The 21,454-nt window shown below is 44.2% G+C and overlaps 2 protein-coding genes across 2 annotated transcripts; one reads left to right on the top strand and one right to left on the bottom strand.

Annotated features, from left to right (window-relative positions):
* Positions 1 to 5: 5 nt before the first annotated feature.
* Positions 6 to 12,699, bottom strand: nid1a (nidogen 1a). The gene is made up of 20 exons (XM_018680263.2): positions 12,375 to 12,699; positions 10,312 to 10,614; positions 10,008 to 10,234; positions 9,609 to 9,913; positions 9,374 to 9,514; positions 8,348 to 8,599; positions 7,877 to 8,077; positions 7,540 to 7,773; positions 7,243 to 7,380; positions 6,658 to 6,786; positions 6,154 to 6,297; positions 4,939 to 5,058; positions 4,245 to 4,472; positions 3,981 to 4,153; positions 3,117 to 3,243; positions 2,866 to 3,037; positions 2,136 to 2,293; positions 1,925 to 2,048; positions 1,154 to 1,266; positions 6 to 601 (listed from the first exon to the last, which is right to left on the bottom strand). Exons 1-20 carry the CDS (start codon positions 12,576 to 12,578, stop codon positions 471 to 473), a joined length of 3,624 nt encoding a protein of 1,207 aa, XP_018535779.1. The 5' UTR covers positions 12,579 to 12,699; the 3' UTR covers positions 6 to 470.
* Positions 12,700 to 16,515: 3,816 nt separating this feature from the next.
* Positions 16,516 to 20,827, top strand: gpr137ba (G protein-coupled receptor 137Ba). The gene is made up of 7 exons (XM_018680265.2): positions 16,516 to 17,248; positions 18,454 to 18,503; positions 18,601 to 18,823; positions 19,554 to 19,700; positions 19,790 to 19,918; positions 20,097 to 20,218; positions 20,305 to 20,827. Exons 1-7 carry the CDS (start codon positions 16,868 to 16,870, stop codon positions 20,417 to 20,419), a joined length of 1,167 nt encoding a protein of 388 aa, XP_018535781.1. The 5' UTR covers positions 16,516 to 16,867; the 3' UTR covers positions 20,420 to 20,827.
* Positions 20,828 to 21,454: the final 627 nt, after the last annotated feature.

The raw sequence follows: 21,454 nt of genomic DNA, 5'->3' as shown, positions 1-21,454 counted from the left end.
CAACATGTTAGAAAAATGTTTATTCTTTTGTTGCCCAGCATGTAAACTCATCCCACCAGCTTGTACAGACACTTTTAGTCCTATTCCACATTAAGACCTCCACGAGAGAAACCTATGGGATACTCCAAACATGCCACAGTGTAACACAACTGACATGAGATAATTAATTTCACATTAAATTATGTATCCCTTGAGTTTTATTATCAGTTTATGTGCACTCAGGAAATAAGTCAACATTATAAGTGTTTATATTTACAATTCTTAAAGGAAAATGTGTTTTTTTTAATATATAAAGGCAATGGGAGATGTAAAAAAAAATGTAGATAAGCATAACACTGAGCAATAAAAGGCACAGTAAGTTCACCTCTGGTTTTCAGTGGCATTTTCAGCAGCTATAGTTTAGTAATGCTGAGTGGCTCCTAATTTGCCGTCAAAACATCCAAACAGTGTCATCTCTCAGCCGCCTCGTTTCAGTACCCACTGTCTCGCTCCACGCAGCCCACGCCCACTGCGTTGTCGGGACACTTGCAGGAGCGGCCGGTCGGCGTCGCTAAACAGAGGTGAGTGCAGCCCCCGTTGTTCACGGCGCAGTAGTTTTGTCCTGGCAGGAAGGAAAAAAATACACAAGCTCTTATCAATGCAGGACATCCTAGGGCATTTGTTTAAATCATACGCCGCCGTGGCGAGGAGCAGCAGGAAAAAGACTCTTCTCTGTTTGCTAACACAATTAAAGATGCACGCAGTAAACTCCAGATGTTGGAGGCCCCTCTCCCACGGCTCCACATTCCCTAGCTTTATCAAGAAGGGAGGATAAGGCCTGGTGCTGCACAACAACATCACTCATCCCTCCACTAAATGATGGGTACTAGCTGCATTCCTCCTCCTGTTGCGTTCAGGTCGAGGAGTGAACCTGCGATTTCTCTGGTTGCGTCAGAGAGGGCAGAAAGGTCACGAAACTGGGCTGCTACAGCCCCTGAAGAGCGGAGGGAATGGATAATAAGCCTCACTCAAAGGGTCAAGCTATTTCTAACAATGGCTCTTTAGTGGGGCTGCACAGATATAAGATGATAAAGTGTCAAAACTTTAAAAGCACACAGGGTGTTGGAGGTGAATACACGCTGCTGCTGCTGCACCCTCCTATCTGGCTTGATACCTGAAGGACACTGGGAGTAGGCTGTGGTGATCCCATACAACTTGGTCCGTTTCTGAGGCTGGAACTCGTCCGACTCCCTGCCAGCATGGCGATCTACTGCGACCACAGCGTCCCTGTTGTTGTAAACACAGTCGGCACAAGAGTTTAGAAACTATCCCAGCTTGAGAAATGTTAGCATAGCATCCTGCCTCCACTGTGTTTTGTATAAACTCTGTCAAGAATGAGTAAGGGTTAGGAGGAGTGTTAGTGGTTTCTCTCCGTAACTGACAAAGTTTGCTGTAAACTTTTTGGGAGTGTGTGCCTCCCCCACTACTACTACCACCACCACCACCTCTCAACCTTCTCCAGCCCTGGTGAGATCACAGGGAGGCCCTAGGTCACTCACAGACGCTGAGGCTGAGAAATTGCAAGCAGCTGCCACTTTTTAAGATGCCTCTTCACCCCACGTACACACACACACATACAAATAGATACCCCAACCCCCGCCTTTTTTTTTGTAGTGGCTAACATACAGCATCATGGGAAGAAAGCCCCACAGTTCCAGGGTGGGAGTGTCCAAGTCTGGGAGAACATCAAGGGCTCCTGCTTAAAATGTGGGGGGCTTTTTGACCTTTGACCCACCCTCTCCTTCCTCTACCTTGACAGATCTGGGTTCTTACGTTACACACAGACCATGGATAAAGGCTGCATTAAATCTTTAATCCTACAACACCTGAGTCTCATTTATAAAAAAAATTAAATATGGTACTTTAATAATTCAATAAGTCAAACCTCCGCCAGTCAGTGTAGTAGATGTTCTTCCCAAAAGACGTGATTCCAAAAGGATACTGAATCCCCTCCATAACCTTTCTGCGGTCGCCCCGGGCGGGATGCATGCACTCCATTTTGTGTGTGCCTACAGGCAAGAGATTACACAAGATGATTACAAGGCAGACATCATTTTTGCGAGTGAGTCACCTGAGCTGTCTGAAACCCACAGTACCTGCGTCTGCCCAACAAAGCAGAGAGCTCTGAGAGTCGTAAGCCAAGCCGTTCGGCAGGCCGAGGTCATCGTTAACCAGCACCCTTCTGTTGGATCCATCCATGTAAGAGGTCTCGATCTTGGGAGCGTCGCGGTTCCAGTCGGACCAGTATAGGTTACTGTTATAAGAACAGGTGTAGACGGAGCCAGAAATGTAAATATAATCATAAATGTTAATCTTCTGCTAATAAATTTGACGCTTTATCAGTAGCTTCTCAACCATAGTACATTTACAAGGCTTAAAGGAGCAATCCAACACTTTTTTTTGCTTTCTTGCCATGAGTTAATTAAAAAAAAATCAGTGCTAGTAGTTAGCTTTGAATAGCATAAAGACTGGAATTGGGCAGAGGCTAGCCTGGCTGTGACCAAAGGTAACAAAAGCCATAGAGTGCCTCTAAAGCTCACTAATGAACATGTTATGTCTTATTTATTTAAAACAAAATTTGTATGTTTTGGGAAGTATATTTATTTGCTTCATGCTAAGCTAATCTGACACCAAACAAATAATATATCATGTAAATTAGTGAACTTTAGAGGTGCCTTTAACTGGATTTTGGACAGATGAGCTGGGTTAGCTGTATTTCCATTAAACTAATCTAAGATAAACTATCTCTTAGCTGTAGCTTCATATTTAACTTAACAGGAATGCATTTACATCTCAAAGTTGTGCAAGTGTAAAAATTTTACACACCCATTGGGAGGATCGGTGATAATAGCACGTGGGTTGACGAGATCAGAGTCGATAATGACACGACGCTGGGACCCGTCCAGAGAGGCAACCTCGATGCGATCCTTCACAGAGTCTGTCCAGAACATGGTTCGCCCCAAATGGTCGATGGCGATGCCCTCTGGGCTGTCCAGATCTATGGAGAGGTTACGTGTTGCTCCTCAGTCTCTTTCTCTTATGTAAATTGTAGAAGAAAGAGTAAACGGTTACACTACCTGATCTAATGACTGCGACGGGCTCTCCTCCCTGGATGCTGGCCTTGCTGATTGAGGGAGAGGTGATTTCTGTCCAGTAGACCATTTTCTCCACACAGTCATAGGCCACTCCGATGATTACCTTCTCCTGTGGAAAGGTCAACAACCAAATCTTTGAAGTCCACTTTTGTTCAAACAAGACCGGAGCAGATGTGTTTTTTGACATTAACGTCTAGACATAAATCCAAACAAACAGAGCCACATACTCAGCGTGCGCAACTCAGCCAGACTTTTCAAGGCCAGCTGGTTTGGAAATCAGCGTAACAAGAAATGCAGATTGTAACTCCAAAGATGTCGGACTGATGTTAGTAATTAGTGTGAATGTCTCCATGTGCCTCCAATAAAGTGCAGGCGCTGCATGCATGAAGCAGATGGAGATCACAGCAGAGCTAGAATGCAAGAATTAGTATCAGCAAGGGAGCAGACTGTGGAGTAAGAAGCTGAGCCGATGTTGTATACATGAAGGAGAAATCCAAACATACAGCAGCTTTTTGGGGTCGTCATCCCTGAATCATCACAAATACCAAAGAATCCTGACTTAACTTTGTGTCTGAGATGGACTCACAGCTGAACTGTGCTCTGAGATGCTAAGATCTTATGAGGAACAGACATAAATCCTGTAAAAGTATTGCCTTTATGACATGTCATAACACATATTTTAACCAAAGATCTTTCCATAAACAGAAGTGCCTATTAAAACCTCTCAGAAAAATGTTGGCGTTAAGAGGAAATAGCGATTGCAGACATGTTAAACAAACACTCCGCAAGCGGTTCAAACCACAAAAAATTAGAACCAAAATAAAAGGTATATTAAGACAAACTTACAGGGAGATGGAGGACAGGCTTGGCGTCATCCTTTTTCATATCATAACCCTCCAGCGGGACGTGTTCAATCCTGCCGCTCTGGGCAAACAAGAGGTGTGTTCCTGGAGGCAGTGGGTGGACATCGGGGCGTGGGGTGGGTCCAACAGGTGGCTGCACACCGCCGTGGTCAAAACCTGGACAAGCACAGAAAAATCAGGAAACACCACCACTACCACCTCAAAATGCATCTGATTTATGTAGTGATCTTGTGTGTGATTTACTCACACATTGGTCTGCTGCCGGGTCCAGAGCGAGTCCCAGGGATCTCCTGTCCGTTTCGGTCCACGCACCAGCAGTGTCCCGTGCTGCCGTGGCACTGCATCGGCTCATAGGCGCCGTTCTCGTCACATGTAGGTATGTACTGTCCGACGGGAGGCCGGGGGCCCCGTGGACCAAACTCCGTCGCAGCCAGGAGGCTGTCTCTGTGGATCTCGCATTGTGTTCTCGTCCTCTCTGAGGAGGAAAATGAAACACTCCAAGCTGATCACAATAGCCTGACCCTCAATGGCACAAACCACTTCATAAGCTCATTTTTATTTCCTTTCTTCGTCTGCTTTAAATTCAGCCACACAAAAACTCCCACAACCCTTATAAGGTATGACAAATTCCTTTTCTATCCAGAAGAAAATGAAAAACAGGTTCCAGCTGGCACCAGTATACTGTGGCGAGAAGCTCATTTCCAAGAGGAACAAACAATGCAGTGAACAATGCTGTGAATACATTTTTCTATTACAGAGTCTGCAACTGCATCAAAGACGACTATTACCAAACTGTCTGAGCTCCCTCCGCAGACACCCAAAATAAACTTGGAGCAGCACAGGCCGAATGTTACTCGACTGAATATAAAGCAGTGATGCACTGTTTAAAGTAAGATGTTGAGTTTGCTTGTCAGAAAGTGAAGGCATTCCACAAGACTTACCTGGAGAGCAGTAGAAGCCGTCGCCATAATAACCTGACCTGCACTGGCAGGTAAATGATCCCTGGGTGTTATAGCACACGGCGTCCTGATGGCACCTGCCTGGCTGGCACTCGTCTATGTCTTCAGGTGGGATAAAAAACAGGGGAGAAGAGGAGAATCAGTCGTGAGATATAACACTTTCTGCTTGTCCAGTCTGTTGAGCCCTTTTATGGTCAGAGGTCCGCAGTATTGTCTGTGCAGGACATGAAGCAAAGGCGTGGAGAGAATGGAAACTATGAATGAGTGCGACTGAGGACCAGCCAAGCAAACTACAGACCGACTCAGGATCTCCACATAAGAAAATACCCATCTGCTTCTCGTGTTTCACCGCTCAACCACTGCAGATGTATTATGCAACCCCCCACCCCCAAGTCCTGGACAGACGGTTTAACGATTACAGCCTTAAATTCCATGTGATGGATTTGAAATTCTCCATTTATCCTGTTGATTAGATACACTTCCAACCTTTTTCATAGCATGTCATGTGACTCAAAGCCATTGGTGTCAGCAGATTTGTGTTTTTTCTTGAACTTAATCATCGTCACATGATAATGATAAGGCCATAGCAAGGAGGGTCTGATTTGAAAACTCATGCTTGTCAGCTTCTCTTTTTTTTGCCTTCCTCTACAGTGACTCTCTGACAACATAAAAGGTTTTGGCTGCCTCTCAAATCTCAGATTTCACATTCTCTTTGCAAACACCAACAAGAAAAATAAAGCCTGGGGTGTGCCAACGGAATAATTTAATAAACCTTACTACATTTGCATTTAAATTATTCATTAATAAGCTCAAAGATCATGACGTCAACTAAATAGTAATTTAAATAAGTATGAGCAGTGTGCCACCTGAAAATTACATCTAACGATAAATGGACAACTCTGTCTGTCTGTCCGTATTTCGATTCTCTCAAAAACTGCTCATCCAATCAACTTCAAACTTTGCAGGTGTGTTGCTGAGGACAATTTACAACGTGCACATACCAGAGTTTTAAGAAAGGTGGAACTCAAATGCAACTGCACTTTCTATGCCATCTGATGCTCTCAAGAAAGTCGCAACTTTGTTGTATATTCAGTAACTTCGAATGAGGCCCAAATTCAGTGGCCTACAAACTGAAAGTAGTTTATCCCCATGATCATTCTTCACCACAAGCATATATTTAGTGTCTCTGTGCAGTACCTTGGCAGATTCTACCATCTCCTATGAATCCTGGAAGGCAGGAGCAGATGTAGGACGAGCCGCCGGTATAACTGCACTGAGCACGCTCGGGAATATCACAAGTATGTGTGCCTTCTTCACAGGCGTCAACAGGTCGGTCAACAGCTGAGGAGAAAAAAGAGTGAGAAAATTGAAATGAAGTTGACCTTGTAACTTTTTTGTGACTTTTTAATGATTATGAATCATCCTGATGTTGTGTGAAGGGTGTATTGTTTGACCTAAAACCTAATTACACTTTCTACTAGATAATCTGTGAAATGATAACATCACTGCTCCACAGTTGGTTCAAAGTTGTATGTGTGTGCTTATGATTAGTAAGGACCCATGTGGTTTGTCTTGCTCACCCTGGTCCTCTTAATATCTTAATGCATTTTATTACAGCTTATGTCTGAACCTGCACATCCCAAACACCAGGTAAGATCTGAAATGTGTAATTGTACTCGGCAGCACACAAACACCACTTACCGATGCAGGTCTGCCCGTCACTGTCAAAATGATATCCATCTTCGCATTCACAGCGGAAGGTCCCGGGCTGGTTGTTGCAGATAGCGTGGAAGCCGCAGATCTGAGGATCCTCTCTGCACTCGTCGATGTCTGATAAAGAGAGCAGACAATTATCATATGCTAATAACTGTCACATTAGGCCCCGAGTTTGAGACTGGAGCTCTGAAGTCTGGATTTGTCAAATCAGTGACCTTCATTATCAGATGTCGGGAGATCAGAGGAGGGGAGATATCTTAATTACAAATGTTTCAAGATAGCATCTGTCTGAAACACTTCCTTCCTTTTTCTACGTATGCCTCGGCGCTTCCTGTCTGGCCCTCGAATGCAAAAGACCCTTGGTTGTATAGCGTGCATAGGCTGGGATTGAGGGCCATGCTGGATGTGTTAGACTGGCCTGGGAGTATGGGACGCTTTGTTTACCACGTGGGACTCCCTCCCTCTGCTAATTGACAAGATTGCACAGTTCCCCAGGAAGGGGAAGCAGATAATGCATTAGTGGAAAGAGGCTACTACACCCTCTTTATTGCCATGAACAAGAAGTCTTACCATAGCATGTGCGGCCATCGCCATTGAAGCCAGCAGCACACTGGCAGGTGAACTGGTTTCCTTGTCCAGGTCTGCAAACAGCGTTGGTGTCGCAGCCGTGTCTTCCAGTGAAACACGGGTTTTCTTCAGGTTGCCCCCCTGAGAGTTGAAGATGTAAAGCAGTGTTGTGTGATTTCATGAGAAAGACTGTTTTTACAATTCAAAAAAACTCTTTGTCAGGATGTTATATGTTGCACTCCAGGAAGGAAGTGAGCCCAGACCAAAACAGGAAGACAAGAATAATCTCCATGACCTCACCGTTGATATCCCCGATCTTGTTGCTCATGGCGAACCGGATGAGTTCATTATTAGCGTCGTACATGACAAAGACCTGGTCCACGCTGAGCATCTGGGTAGGTTTCATGTCTCGTGAGGACAGGTCATGCTGGCAGCTCTGGAAGGTGATGGTCTGACGCCACTGGTACGTCCTGGTTTCGGTGGAGCCATCGGGCAAGCTCACTACGTAGTCCCGAGTGGAGGAGGAGGTGATCACTGGAAGGTACGATAGATGAGAAAGAAAAAGATGATGATTATAGAAGCTGAAAAGGCTTGGAAATTGAAATGCAGAGGTTCAACCAAGTGCAAAGTATCTTACAGTTGTTGCTGTACTGGTAGATCTCAGAGTAAGGGTCGATCTGTACGGTGGCTCCACGAGGCACCTCAGGGACCCGACCCTCCAGGGTGGTGCTCACCACCAGGTGGTCATGCTCGTCAATGCCTTTGAACTCCTGCCTGATGGTCAGCTTCTCGTTCCCTGGCATAAAGGTCACCTCAGCCTGCCGTGTGAACTCCCCCCCTTCAGAGGACAGAGAAGAGGTTAACTTTCAGACCCTGCCCCTGGATGAACTTTGGCTCGCCGCCTTCTGTCCGAGCTGAGGTAATGTGAGGGGAATTCAGCTGGACACAGTGAGAAAAACTGCAGCTGTATGGAAAAATGTGCCTGTAGCAGCACTGATATTTGTTGACAGAGATTCCTCCTTCACTCCTGTCGTTCTCTAACCCAGTGAAACACAGGAAAATTACACAAAAAGTCCATCATATTATTAAATATTGTTAGTACACTCACCAATAATACTGAAGCCATTCTTGAATCCAGGCTGCTCCAGAGCAAAGGCCCACCCAATCACCCCACCAAGGGCCGACAGGGGCTGCAGCGAGGGCCCAATAGTGTACGGGATGTCACTGATTGCAACATAGGATCGCCCATCATTTACCACAACGTACGAGTGAAGATCATTGCTGGAGAACTCCACTGGAGAAGGAGAGTTGCCCACATGCACTTTTCCATGCACTTTGCCGTTCATCCTCTGAGGCTTTCCTGAAAAAATACACCAAAACCATCAACATTAGTGACAGAGGAGAACAACCAAACCTCATGGCAGTACCCAGAGACTTGCCCTACTTCCTGGAATTCAATTCAGAAGTTGTGTGAGTAAGTAAAACTGTGAGACAGATGCTAAAACACTTCCCAAACATATCCACAGCTGCCAGCTATTAACAAAAATTAACACAGGAAATTGTCTCTGGATAATGAAGTGTTTAAAATGTTCAGCTGTTTGCACAGTTATTTTTTGAGAGTGAACCTGTAAAGTTATCTTTGGCGAGGTCATATCTACGTTCCCAGAGTCCTATGTTCTGTTAAAACACATCAACCTTCTATTGTTAAGTTAAAATATTATCCAGTTTTTTTGTTTTTTTTAATCAGAGCAAGGCTTCAAAACACAACGCGGAACAGTGATAATGATATTGGTAAAAAAACAAAACAAACAAACAAAAAAAGCTAGCAAACAAGGCTACACTGTGGCATTTCTTTAGCATTTTGCTATGTTAGCTAGGCATGCTAGGCCCTTTTTTAACCTTTAAATCAGCATGTGATGCCAACCACTCTGCAGCCTAATATCTAACCATATGTCTTAGTCTTTTATGTTTACTGTAATAATAAAAGTGCAAAATTCATTAAACTGTGTTATGCTTGTGTGCCATAGATATGCATTACAAATAAAAACCAATTCCTCTCCATTTTCTTGAAGCACTGATAATGATAAAACTGCAGTTTTAATGTCTAAAATGAAAAGTTAAAGTCGAGGCTTACCCTCTGCCACACACTGTATCCCATTCCCATAGAAGCCAGGCCTGCAGTGGCAGCAGTATCCACTGGAGTAGTCTTTGCAGTCAGCAAACTGGGAGCATTTATTCCTGTTGTTTGCACAGGTCCCGAGGTTGTATGAGAACACTGGAAACATGGGAGCAGATTGATTGAAGAACTATAATCTTTCAGCACTGATATGATGAAGTGTATTAAAATATAAAGAACAAAGAACACTCACCATCTACATTTATATCCGTGTCGTCCACCACCACCACCTCTGGGTTGCTAGGCTGATGTGGCTGGTACTGAACTGGGTGGACTTGGATCTGCCCCCCTTCTGGCTCATAAGGAGGGTACTCTACCTTCTGTCCGTCAGTATACACAGGCCCCCTCGCATTGGTGCCGTCATCATAGCCATGCGGGGCCCCATGTGGTGTGGCCTCAGTGGGCAGGTCAGTGACCTCACCTGGAGCCACGTTGGTAAAATAGGGAGAGGTCCCAATCTCATAGACCCACACACCCCGCAGGCCGGAGTTGGTCTCCCTGTAAGAGTCACGTTTGTGGGTTGAAAACACCTTTAAAGCCACCATAGTTGAAATATTACCCAGCCTGTGTTCCTGTGCTGAAAGATGCTTACTCTGCCAAAGCCCTGAGGGATGCCTCATCATCAGTGGTGGTGCGGTAGTACGGTCCCTGACTGGAAAACAGGAAACCTTGCACGTAACCCTTACTGAAGCCAGCGTGTATGACCACATTACTGTCTCCTGCAGGCGTGGAGGTAAACTGTATCCCACCCCTTGCATACAGGAGAATAGCATACGAGGCGGTCTCCAGGGACGCAATCACCAGCTGGAAGGTGTTCCTCTGTGTGACAACATATAAGAGAGGATGTAAATAACCAGTTTCTCCACAGATCACTTGACTAACCACGTTGTCCTCACCTTCTTGTTGACACCATCCCCTCTGCTTTGAGATTCCTTGGTGGCGACATCGACCCAGGTGATCACCACAGCATGGGTGGGATCGACTTCGTCGTCCTCGGGGAAGGCTCTGTTGATGTGCTCGGCCGCCCGGCGCAGAACTTCAGGACTGGAGTCTTGACGGAAGAACACTCTCCCCACGCCGTCACTCGTGTCCAGGTCTCCTTGCAGGGCTGCAATCATGCCAAACTTTGGGGGCATTTTGCCAAGATATGTCGACTCACTTGTTGGCTCTGTTGTGGCAACAAAACCATTGGTGTTGATCTGAAATTGAAAAGCTCAAGTTGGTAATGGGGATAACAAGACATAGATGATTGTAACACTGTATGAACTTTCTTTATGACACAACTAGAACCGTTTCACAGCAGAGGCAAACCCAGTCCAGTCTGACCCACTTTGATCTTTATTTCAAACTCATTAGAGTAATGATCCGAGTCAGCTGTCATGTCCCACAAAAGCCCTAATGAACAAACAAGATGCCATTTAACACAGATTTTACACACTTAACATTTAATGTGAACACATGCAGGGAAGAAAAGCTGGGCTCATGTCAAAAACACACGCACACTCCGTACATGGGGCTCCTTCACTTCCTGACCAGGGGAAAACAAGAGTACTATTCCTGGCCCGGGCCACACTGTTTCCTGTCCTTGCCCCTGACGAGCAGCCCCAGATTGCACACTAATCTTCATTACAGAAACTTCCTGCCAAAATGGACAGAGCTGGGAAAATGATCAGTGATTCCGATCCCACTGACATAGCGTACAGAGATCTTTAAGGTTGGCAGATTCCTCCCAACATACCAGAGCTCGGTGGAATATGAATCACGCTCCAGAGGAGACGATAAAACCCTCTAATGATCAGAGGGAAGTTTTTTCTCTGTGCCCAAGTCTGGTGTGAAAAGCATTACTGGTCCCCTAAGGGCACAGACAGTCTTGTGAGTGAAAACAGAAATCTTTAGGCCATCTTGACAGCAGGAGAGAAATATGTTTGTGGTGGCTAATGTTGGGATATTGGCGGTAGAGTCAGCAATGGGAAAACCTCCCCTAGACTGATTATTACAACAAGGAGCTCAGAGCTCAGGCTCATGTGTAAACCACAACTTCTTGCTTCTGGGGTGAGAATGATGCAGAATTAAGTTGTCTTTTCATGGTGTTAACAACTAATACGATCAGTCACACTGTAAGAAATTAAAGCTCTAATTCCCTGCAAGACAGAAATAACCATTTCTGCTTCAAGTTTTTACATGCAAGACCTCTCCAAATGTTGATCTCCTGCCTTAGAAGGGAAATACCTTTCATATATAATTACCCTCTGATAGCATGTTATCCACATGCAGCACAATCAAAGCAGAGATGCAGCACTTTTCTTTGAAAAGCAGAATCACAGGGAATAAAGGGCTGTTTGTCTGTCCAACACAATGGTGCAGCTTTCAGCTAAATGTTCCTGATGCCTTTTTCCGAGTCATGTAAAAACTGCACATGGTAACTGCAAACAACAAATAAAAAACATGAAGTCTGTGCAGTTTGTGCAATTTAGATACTGAGTTTTTTGAGATATTCCAGGATATCTTTGGTTCGAATGAGCATCTCTGAGTGACCGCACTGTTATGTGACATAGACTCACTGCTAGATGTTTTAGAGAGAGTTGCAAAATAAGATTCCTCCAGTACTTTGGTCTTTGTGTCAACAGTGAAACGATAACCTCAGGGGAAGCGGTAAGAATGTGTAGACGCATACATTAAACGCAGATAGAGCAGCCTCTGTGATAACTAAATCAATATTTTCCAATAATCCAGAGCGACAGAAAAAGAAAAGTCATACCCTCCCCCAGATATATTTTGCAACTTCCAGGCATTGTCTAAAGTTGTAACTACTGACCCTTTTCACGTATAACTGCCCATGGTTTTTAGGGAATGCGCAATTGCGCAAGATCGATGGACTATCCACCCTGTCCGGTAAATCCCACGCGTTTGTGTAAAAAACACCATGATAGTCAGTGTGCCAAGTTACGGGTTAACTTACAAAGATGCTGTCGAAAGTGCCATCATAAAACAACACTGGCTTCTGCAGTTCAAGTCGGTGCGTCTGGTCATTCCCCGGTTCCAGCAACTGGTCTCTTGCGCTTGGACCGAAAGCGAAAAGCTCTCCCCGCGTTACGGTGTGCACCGAGGCCACAAATCCGAGAATGCTCGCACAGACGAGCCAACCTCGCTCCTGCCAGCCCATTGTTCGTGTTTCAGAGTCAGTCGAGCGGTCCTGTGGTTTGTCCGAGCCGGGTTAGAGGAGAGTGACGCACAGGCTCCACTGAGGAAAGTTCAGTCAGAGTTTGAGAGACGCGGGGCGGGGTTGAAACCACCAACACTAGAGAGAGAAATGAGAGGTAGCCTATACTTTTCTCCTCATGTTGCCCCTCAAACAAATTCCTCAAGTGATGGAATGGAATGCTGCAAAGGTCAGTCTGGCACATTTAACCAGACATCTGCAGTGATGGCGTTATGTTTCATATCATATCCTTTTATTTAAATTCTTCAACCTCATTGTCCCAGTGTTGCCAATACAGTAGAAAGCAGCCATCTCTATTTGGATGATAGGGTCCTATAATACAGGGGCCACTGTGTGGGAGGTCTAAGGGTCCTCAGAGGGACAACACTGGAGCTGTATTGGCCGGTTTGGACTCCGGCCAAGGGGCCATCAGAGCACAGACATCACAGCATGGACCAGTTACCGGCAACAGAGCCCCAACGGCCGGTTTGATTGAAACATTATGTAAAGGACAATATCACAGAGCACTGTACCATACACTAATCATCTGAGGCATGCCGCTGTGGCTATCAGACTCCACTCCAGCTGGGATAATGAGGGGCATGCTGGTATTACAGTTCAACTTGGAGCTGTTTTTGCCCTGCTAACAGATGGTCAATCACCCGTCCAACATCTTGGGTCAGTTATCTCAACAACTGCTGGCCACGTTGCCGTGACATTTTAATATAGGCATTCACAGTCCCCCTTACACATAATGATTTTCGGTGACCTTTGGCCTTTTGTGTAATGCTAACATCAGCCCTAAAACGTCTCTTTGACCAACACTTGGAAGAAAGTAAATAACCTCCAGATTAAGGCCAAGATTTCTGCTACATTACTTGATCCCCAGACGATGATGATTCACAGTGTTTTTGGTGACCTCCTGACCTTTTCCCACGTCCACCTCGAGGCCAAGATTTCACTCCACTGGAGATTTCAAAACTGAAAGTACAGATCATGCATCACGGATCCTACATCCACATGACAGTCATCTTTGTGAGGAGTAAATGGATCTTCATGTGTAAAACTGGAAACACATTTACAGTTTTTTTTTTTTCTTTTTTTCCAATATCAGATGTTTCCACGTTCTCTGACCTCTAAAAGCTTCAAGGGAAATTCTGGTTGAGATGCTCACAGCTTGTATCAAAACTGAGGGTGTAGCTGTTGATAAAGGCTCCTAAGTGGACACTAGTTTGTTTTTAAAGGGGTCATAAAGCAAATAGTTTGGGAACCACTGCGCCCTCTCCACTGTGGACAGTTACCCTCTTGCACCACCCTCAGGCCAAAACTACTTTTTTGTACATGTCATGTAACGGCTAGAATACTGTGAAATTTACACAGGACATTTATTCTTCCAAAGGGGATAAATCCTTGTGATTACAGTGACTCTATGATCTTTTCTTTAGCATCTCCCTCAGGGCAAACTCCCCATTTTTTGCCTTCTCCACTGGTAGGACTCCAGCATGCACCAGAGCTTTATCTTGCTGCTACATGTTCTGATAAAACACATAACATAAACCTCCATGGTACATTTTTTCTATCTGCTGCTAACTGCTAATGACCTCAAAGGGATTCATGTCAGGACAGAAGAAAAGCCACAGATAAGATGTATGATTTTTAAGACTATTTTTCATCGTACATTTTAGTTTGAAATAGTAAATAACACTGATAACATTATGTCTATACTAAGGCTGAAGGATAGAAGCTTCAGATAAGCACCTTTTCAGATCCTGTTTCTCTTGTAGGCTGAACTCAGGAGCCATTTTAAGACATTTATAATGCTACAGTATTTTATTTTTAAAAGGAGAATAGCTTAAAAGATTATTTTCTGGATACTATGGACTGATTTTAAATGTTTAAATTAGTATCAGAGTATTTTGGAAAGAGGCCCCGTCATAACTTTGCATTAACTCCCCTCCAAGCCTCTCCATCCATATACTATACATATATGTACAGTTGACAGGCGCCATCTTGTGGTCACTTTGTAAAGTGTGCATTTGGGGCTCCTGAATGCACTCCATAGAATTTAAAAGGTTTTTGGAGATTGATATAGGTTGTTATACATACAGTACGTGCATTTATATCATCATAGATGTACAGAGAGGTGACAAATTAAAGGAAAAAGCAACATAAAGTGTCTTAAGAAAGCTTCACTGGTGGTAGCCTTTACCTGGTCATCAGCTGTGACTTGCTGGTGTCCGTCTGAGTCTATTTTCTGCGACGGTGTTGCCTGGGGAACCAGTGGCCTGTGATCTGGTGTCTGTGGCAGGAAACTGCAGTTTGAAAATCGGACTGAAGTGCTGTTTTGTCACCACGCTGTTATTGTTCTTCTTTTATTCACTGACCAAAAAAAAAGTAGACGTGGGAGGTTTAAAGGGCCAGGCTGAGGGAGACATATCTTGTGTCTCATTCATTCTTTCATTCACTGGCTAAATCTCAGTTTAAAGCTGCCTAACTTTGTACAAGGTGTTCAGTTAGTTTGCTTCCTTTTTGGTCAAGCCTTCAGCTTCATTACAGCGTGCCTGTAGTTGAAATAAATATGTGAAACAAGAGCAGCTGAGGTCTCACAGCCAAGAGGGAAGTACAGCAGCTGACAGCTTCCTGTTTGGTGCGGTGCCTGGGCGGCAGTGTGTGAGGAAGGATTAATGTATCATGGTGGTCAGAGGTGAGCTGGACAGTGACCTCCATCCTCGGCCTCCCTCGTGTTCACATGACCCACATGAAACAAACAAACAAACAAAAAAATCAGGACAAACTTTACCGAGGTTTGTGTGCCGATTAGATAAGTTTCTTGGATCGTAAACTAGATTCTGCTACCAGACCTGAAGTCCTCTGTGCTGGAAATCAAGGGGAACTCCAGCGATTTTACACTTGAAGATCAGTTTACTTGTCACAAGAAGAACAACTGAGTTTATGAAAACAACCGTGTAACTTCTTCTGTGAGCCCTGCAGGCCCAGAGTCAGAGAAAACAACCCTGAAATATCGTCAGAATCGATTCAGCATGGGGCGGTGACTGAAATCTGAAAGATGTGGGTGTTTCCCAGGTCTAATGAAAGCCTGAGTTGCGTTGTGAAAACTGCAGGATCCAGTGATTTAGGAGTTTTGATTTGTCGTCCTGCTGCATCAGTTTCATGTAAAATCTGTCTCTTGCTAAAGGGGTACTGCATCTGTGCTCCAGACCCTCAAGGGGCCTCAGTGTTCCCGGATTCACTTTGTGGTTAATTGATTAAATGATCTACAGTAAATAAACTGAAATAGTGAAAGGTTTAAGCCGACTCCCACGTCTCTAACGCCCTGTCTTTAGAGGAGTTACTGCATCAAAAGCTGAATGTAACACATAAAAAAACTTTTTTTACATGTAAAGTATGATTACAGATATTTATCAGCTCATTACTGTAATTAAAAAGTGTGACGCTTCACTTTCTCTGAGCATGTGTTCTTTTTAAAAAGATATTTTCCAGAGTTTTTGCCTTTATTTGATTATATGTTCACTTTATTTTGTGGTATAAGCTAGAAAAGGCTAATTTCTGTTTAGCTCTCGTTTTAATTTAATATTTCAGTTCATATCCTGCTCATATGGTGCATCTGCTTACATTCATTTTCAGCATATAAGTAGGGGAACATGGGGTGGAGGGGCTGATTAGGAGCCCAGCTCCACCTCAAGTGCAAAATAAAATGAGTGGATTGCTCCTTTAAACTTCCCACTGGTGAGTGATGATGATGAATTTTTATGTGATTTTTTAAAAATAAAATGAGAGTAAATACGTGTAACAGCTCTGAGCTGCTCTCCTGGGATCAGCGCTGTGGTGGGAAGCCCCATCACAGGGTTAAAGGTACCGTAGCGTGCGTCAGCTGATGCGTAGCGTCACGTAATGGGTGCTGATGGAGGAGGGGGTGGAGGTGGAGGCTGGTCCTGTCTCTCTCTGAGCTCCAGCAGCAGCAGCAGCAGCCCTCGGCAGCTTCCTGCCCCGCTGCTGTCCCCCTGAAACGGCTCGTCTTCATCACTGATCATGCGCCTCGCTCTCCGGCTGTCTGTGGCTCTGCAGCAGGAAGTCAGCGTCGTTTTCCTCCCCCTGCACTTCTTCTCTTCCCCTTCGTCCTGACAGCCCCGTCTCACAGCCCGCACTCTCTCCGGCGGCTCTCGCTTCTCTGGAGCGGAGCGGCTGGCTCTGTGAGGCCGGAGACCCGGCGGCGAACACCGGCAGAGACGGTCATGGAGGCCGTGGTGGAGGAGAAGGAGCCGTCGCCGATGGACGAGCCCCTACCTCTGCCCACCCTGAGCCCGGCCGTGCCTCCTTACGTCACCCTGGGCCTGACGGTGGTCTACACCGTCTTCTACTCCCTCCTCTTCATCTTCATCTACGTCCAGCTCTGGCTGGTCCTGCGGTACCGACACAAGCGCTTCAGCTACCAGACCGTGTTCCTGTTCCTGTGCCTGCTGTGGTCGGCCCTGCGCACCGTGCTCTTCTCCTTCTACTTCAAGAACTTTGTCACGGCCAACACTCTGGGGCCCTTTCCCTTCTGGCTGCTCTACTGCTTCCCTGTCTGCCTCCAGTTCTTCACACTCAGCCTCATGAACCTGTACTTTGCACAGGTGAGTTAGCAGCAGGTTTGTGTCATGAGCGTGACACCTGTTTATTTGTAATGTGAGGACCGTATTCTGATTGTTGAGTCTGCAGAGCTTCATGCTTTGAGCTTATTTGTACCTCACCTTCATGTTTGACCTTCACCTGTACATATAAACATCATTTTTTATATTTAAAGTCCAAAATAGAGCATATTTATGTTAGAAAACATGTCTGGAGGAGATCTTTAAACACTGGACAGAATATAAAATGGTTTCCAGTCATAAAGTGAAACTGACAAACCACAGATTTGTACTGTATATTCAAATGAAAGTCCCACATGTAGAGCCATGAAACCAGCACTGAGCATGCAGTTATACCGCAAAACAACATGGCTGCAACTTCAATATTGATTTATCTCGATAATTATGTTATAAAATGTCAGCAAAAAGGGGAAAATGTTCATCACAACTTCCCATAACTTAAGTTGATGACTTCAGAGTGATTCATTGTGTAGTAATACAAAACAAAAAAGCAGAATCTTTGTTTACATCAGTTGACACATGAAATAGTCATTTCAGCTTAAAATATACACATTTTTCCAACACATGCACGTACTGTGATCTGGAAAATGTGTAAAAATTACAAATAAAATTGTAACATTGAACTCCACAACAATAAATTGTGTTCCATATAAGAATATGTATGAAATAAACTTTCATTTTGTTACTTTTCAGCTACAGTTAATTATATTTAATAGAATTGCACTGAAAGTTAATAGATGATAGCACTAATTTAACCTGTCACACTGATTACGTTTGATTTAACACTCAAACTGTCACTGATATTAACATCATCTTATAGCAATGACTCTCTGTTACCTGTTGCTATCAGTTTAATAGACTCCGATTCAGTGTGATGCAGTGAATCATTCCCTCATCTGCTTACATAATCCAAAAATCAAATAATAGCTTCTGTGGCGTCTCTACCTAAAGTTTATTTTTAGTCTAATCCTCTTGTGCTGATTTGAGTCACAGATGACAGTGAGGCACAAAGTGTTACATGTGGCTCGGTTAAAATCTCTTTTTCTCCTCGGAGAGGTTCCTGTTTCAAAAGAATATCTGGTTTTTCTTTCCGCAGAGCAAAGAATGCAGAAGTGAAAATGGAGCTACCAGAAAATAGCAATGACGAATTTGCATGACGAAGGTTTTGCTTTTTTTTTTTTCCCTTACAGGTGGTTTTCAAGGCAAAGTCGAAATACGCACCAGAGCTTTTACGATACAGGTGAGAGCAGGCACCTTTTGGGATTTAATTACACGATCTATCTTTGGCTGAATAAAATAACCAATATGTCTCCCTGTCTTTGTTTGCTGGCCCTCAGGCTGCCTATGTACCTGCTCTTCCTGTTCATCAGCCTGGTGTTTTTAGTCGTGAACTTGGTGTGTGCCCTGCTGGTGAGGATGTCCTCCGCTGAGGCCCACACCATAGTGCTGGTGAGGGTCACCATCAACGACACGCTCTTCGTCCTGTGCGCTGTCTCGCTCTCCCTGTGTCTTTACAAGATCGCTAAGATGTCGCTGGCCAACATTTACCTGGAATCCAAGGTGAGACAGAAGCATTAAGACACATAGGAATGGTAGTGCTTGATTGGCTTTTGTAGCTGGAATCAGAAGGTATGATGACCTGCATATAGCACCCCATAATTTATGCTTTGTACATAGTGATTGTTCCCTAGCAACACAGTGTCTTCCCTGTGCATGACTGGTTGCACAAGGTGCCTTACATCAGCCACAACTCACGTTTCTCCCATTTCTCCCAGCCACAGCACTGCCGAGTCGCTCCTGAGTCCGACTTCCACACTCACCAGATTAACTTCTTAACGTCTAATAATCACCATTCCAAACAAAACAGTCACTTTTCATACTTACTGGTGAAAGATAAGCGGCTAGTAGCTGGTTCTAAGAATGGATCTCAGCGGATCAAGTTTCCAACGCTTTCCGAAAAGCTTTTCCAGCATGTGTAAAGATTACTGCATGACCGGGAAGAATTATAGTGACTGCAAACAGCAGAAAACAAGCTGTGTAACATCTTAAACTGTGAAAGATTGTCTGACACTGACCAAACTGTCATGTACACTCTCTAAACATCCATCCTTTAGCTCTACGTTCAGCTCATCCTGCATGTTTGCTCATATCCTTGATTTCACACTGACCTCAAACTCAAGACTGACGTCTCTAAAGAAATCTTTTGATGTGATTTCACAGGTGTTTTAATGTCTCCTTTTCCCCTTAAAGATGGATGTGAGGTTAATATACTGTGTGTTTTTCTGAACAGGGGACGTCGGTGTGCCAGGTGACGGTTATCGGCGCCATCGTCATCCTCCTGTACTCGTCCAGGGCCTGCTACAACCTGGTCGTCCTGGGACTCTCCAACAAGAGCATTAACTCCTTTGACTACGACTGGTACAACGTTTCAGACCAGGTGAGACACTTAAAGGAGCAGTTCATCTAAGTAGTAGACTGCTGAAATACTGTGCCGTACAGTAATGTGTTATGTTTCTCTTCTTTCAGGCAGATTTACAGTCGACTCTGGGCGACGCCGGCTACATCGTCTTCGGAGTGATCTTGTTCGTGTGGGAGCTGCTCCCCACTTCCCTCGTGGTTTTCTTCTTCAGAGTCCGGCAGCCTAACATAGACAGGGTGAGCCGGCGATTAAAGCCTGAGCCAGCGGTTCCCAAACCCTGGGGGGTTGGAGAGGGAGCGGGGGTCACTTAATCCTCCCTCAGGGGTCAGGAGATGAATGTGACATGTGATGAGAGCTTTTAAAGGGTTTGTTATATCTTGTGTTTATTGTCGTGTTTGTGTCTTCGTCCTGCAGAGCGTCTCTGGGCTTCCTGGTCACGTCTTCTCCTCCAGGGCTTACTTCTTCGACAACCCACGCCGTTACGACAGCGACGACGACCTAGCGTGGAGCGTCATGCCTCAGAACATCCAAGCCAGGTAGGAAAAAAAAAACTCTGAAAAGATAGAGAGGTCAAAGGTCAAATGTCATATTTAATGGATGTTTTCTCTCCTCGATTGTCCAGCCTGGCTGCTGACAGCTACGAGTGGGGGAGCCAGAGCAGCGGCATCGGTGCCTACATCGGAGGAGACGACAGTTACCACCTGCCTCCTCCTCCAGAGGAGCTCAACCATTACTGACAGGAGCTCACGCTGACTCCTGCTCCTTTCGTTTTTTATTTGTATATTTTTGCACAGTCTCTCTTACTGATCGAGGCACATGTGGCTTGAAAGTCGCCCTCAACTTCACACATTGTTTTTTCTATTTTGTCTAGAGAAGAACTAACAGACTGTGCCATTATATGAAGGTCCACTGACGGGACGTTAATTTTGCACACTCCTTGTACAAAGATCTAATTTTGACTGCTCTTAAACGTTTTTTCATTGTATAGTTTATATTGAATACTGCATAATATATTTCCTGACCTTTGTAATATGTACTGTATTACTATTTTAATGTCTATGAACATGTTCTTTTTCGTACAGATTGTTTATATAGAGGAGATATTCATTTAATTCATATTAAAAATGTTTAAATGCTGTGAAAAACGCACTTTATTTTTAATTTATTCACACAAATACTTTAATGATGCACTGACAGTAGGTTGTTAATGTTTCAGAAAACTAGAGGGTTTCTAGAGGGTTAATCGACAGATTTAAAATGATTATTTTAATGTGATTCACTGACTTCCACCCATTTTAATTTATTTTCTCTATTCTTTATTTTTCACACTACACTATATTTTTTTTACTTGCATATGAAACAAATAAATCTTTAAATCACAGGTAAATTTACATAAACTATTTTATGTAATATGATAATAAACATACAACCCTGACAGTAATTTATCTTATATCATACAGGCAGATGAACATACAGGACGAAAGGAAGATGTAGAAGAACAAAAAGACCAGCAGGCCAAGATGTATTTCTCACTTCTCCCCATTTTATTGATGAGCTGTTTTCAGAGATGTTTGCATTTTTAAAAGCACTGAATACATAATGTGCCATGGAATTTTTAAATTTTTTTTTTTTACAGCAGTTAATACTTCAAAGTTTAGCAAGTAACTGGATGTTCATTTACAAAACAGGAGCATTCTCACTGTGTATCTGTGAGGCTTAAATTCAGCGATTGTCCTGGAACAGGTCTGCGATGATAGATTAAATCAGATTTA

This window comes from Lates calcarifer, linkage group LG16_LG22 (genome assembly GCF_001640805.2).
Source record: "Lates calcarifer isolate ASB-BC8 linkage group LG16_LG22, TLL_Latcal_v3, whole genome shotgun sequence".
Lineage (NCBI taxonomy): Eukaryota > Metazoa > Chordata > Actinopteri > Centropomidae > Lates > Lates calcarifer.
Note: the sequence above shows the minus strand (reverse complement) of the source record. Positions and strands in the feature narration are given on the sequence as shown.

What these genes read in the sequence shown, in the direction of transcription:
- nid1a (XM_018680263.2), bottom strand. Translation starts at nt 12,578, where the DNA reads ATGGGCTGGCAGGAGCGAGGTTGGCTCGTCTGTGCGAGCATTCTCGGA. An exon ending in CTACCAGTACAGCAACAACT is followed by an intron (nt 7,774 to 7,876) that starts GTAAGATACTTT and finishes CGTACCTTCCAG; the next exon opens with TGATCACCTCCTCCTCCACT. An exon ending in CTACTCCCAGTGTCCTTCAG is followed by an intron (nt 602 to 1,153) that starts GTATCAAGCCAG and finishes CCTTCCTGCCAG; the next exon opens with GACAAAACTACTGCGCCGTG.
- gpr137ba (XM_018680265.2), top strand. Translation starts at nt 16,868, where the DNA reads ATGGAGGCCGTGGTGGAGGAGAAGGAGCCGTCGCCGATGGACGAGCCC. An exon ending in ACATTTACCTGGAATCCAAG is followed by an intron (nt 18,824 to 19,553) that starts GTGAGACAGAAG and finishes TTTTCTGAACAG; the next exon opens with GGGACGTCGGTGTGCCAGGT. An exon ending in GGCAGCCTAACATAGACAGG is followed by an intron (nt 19,919 to 20,096) that starts GTGAGCCGGCGA and finishes TTCGTCCTGCAG; the next exon opens with AGCGTCTCTGGGCTTCCTGG.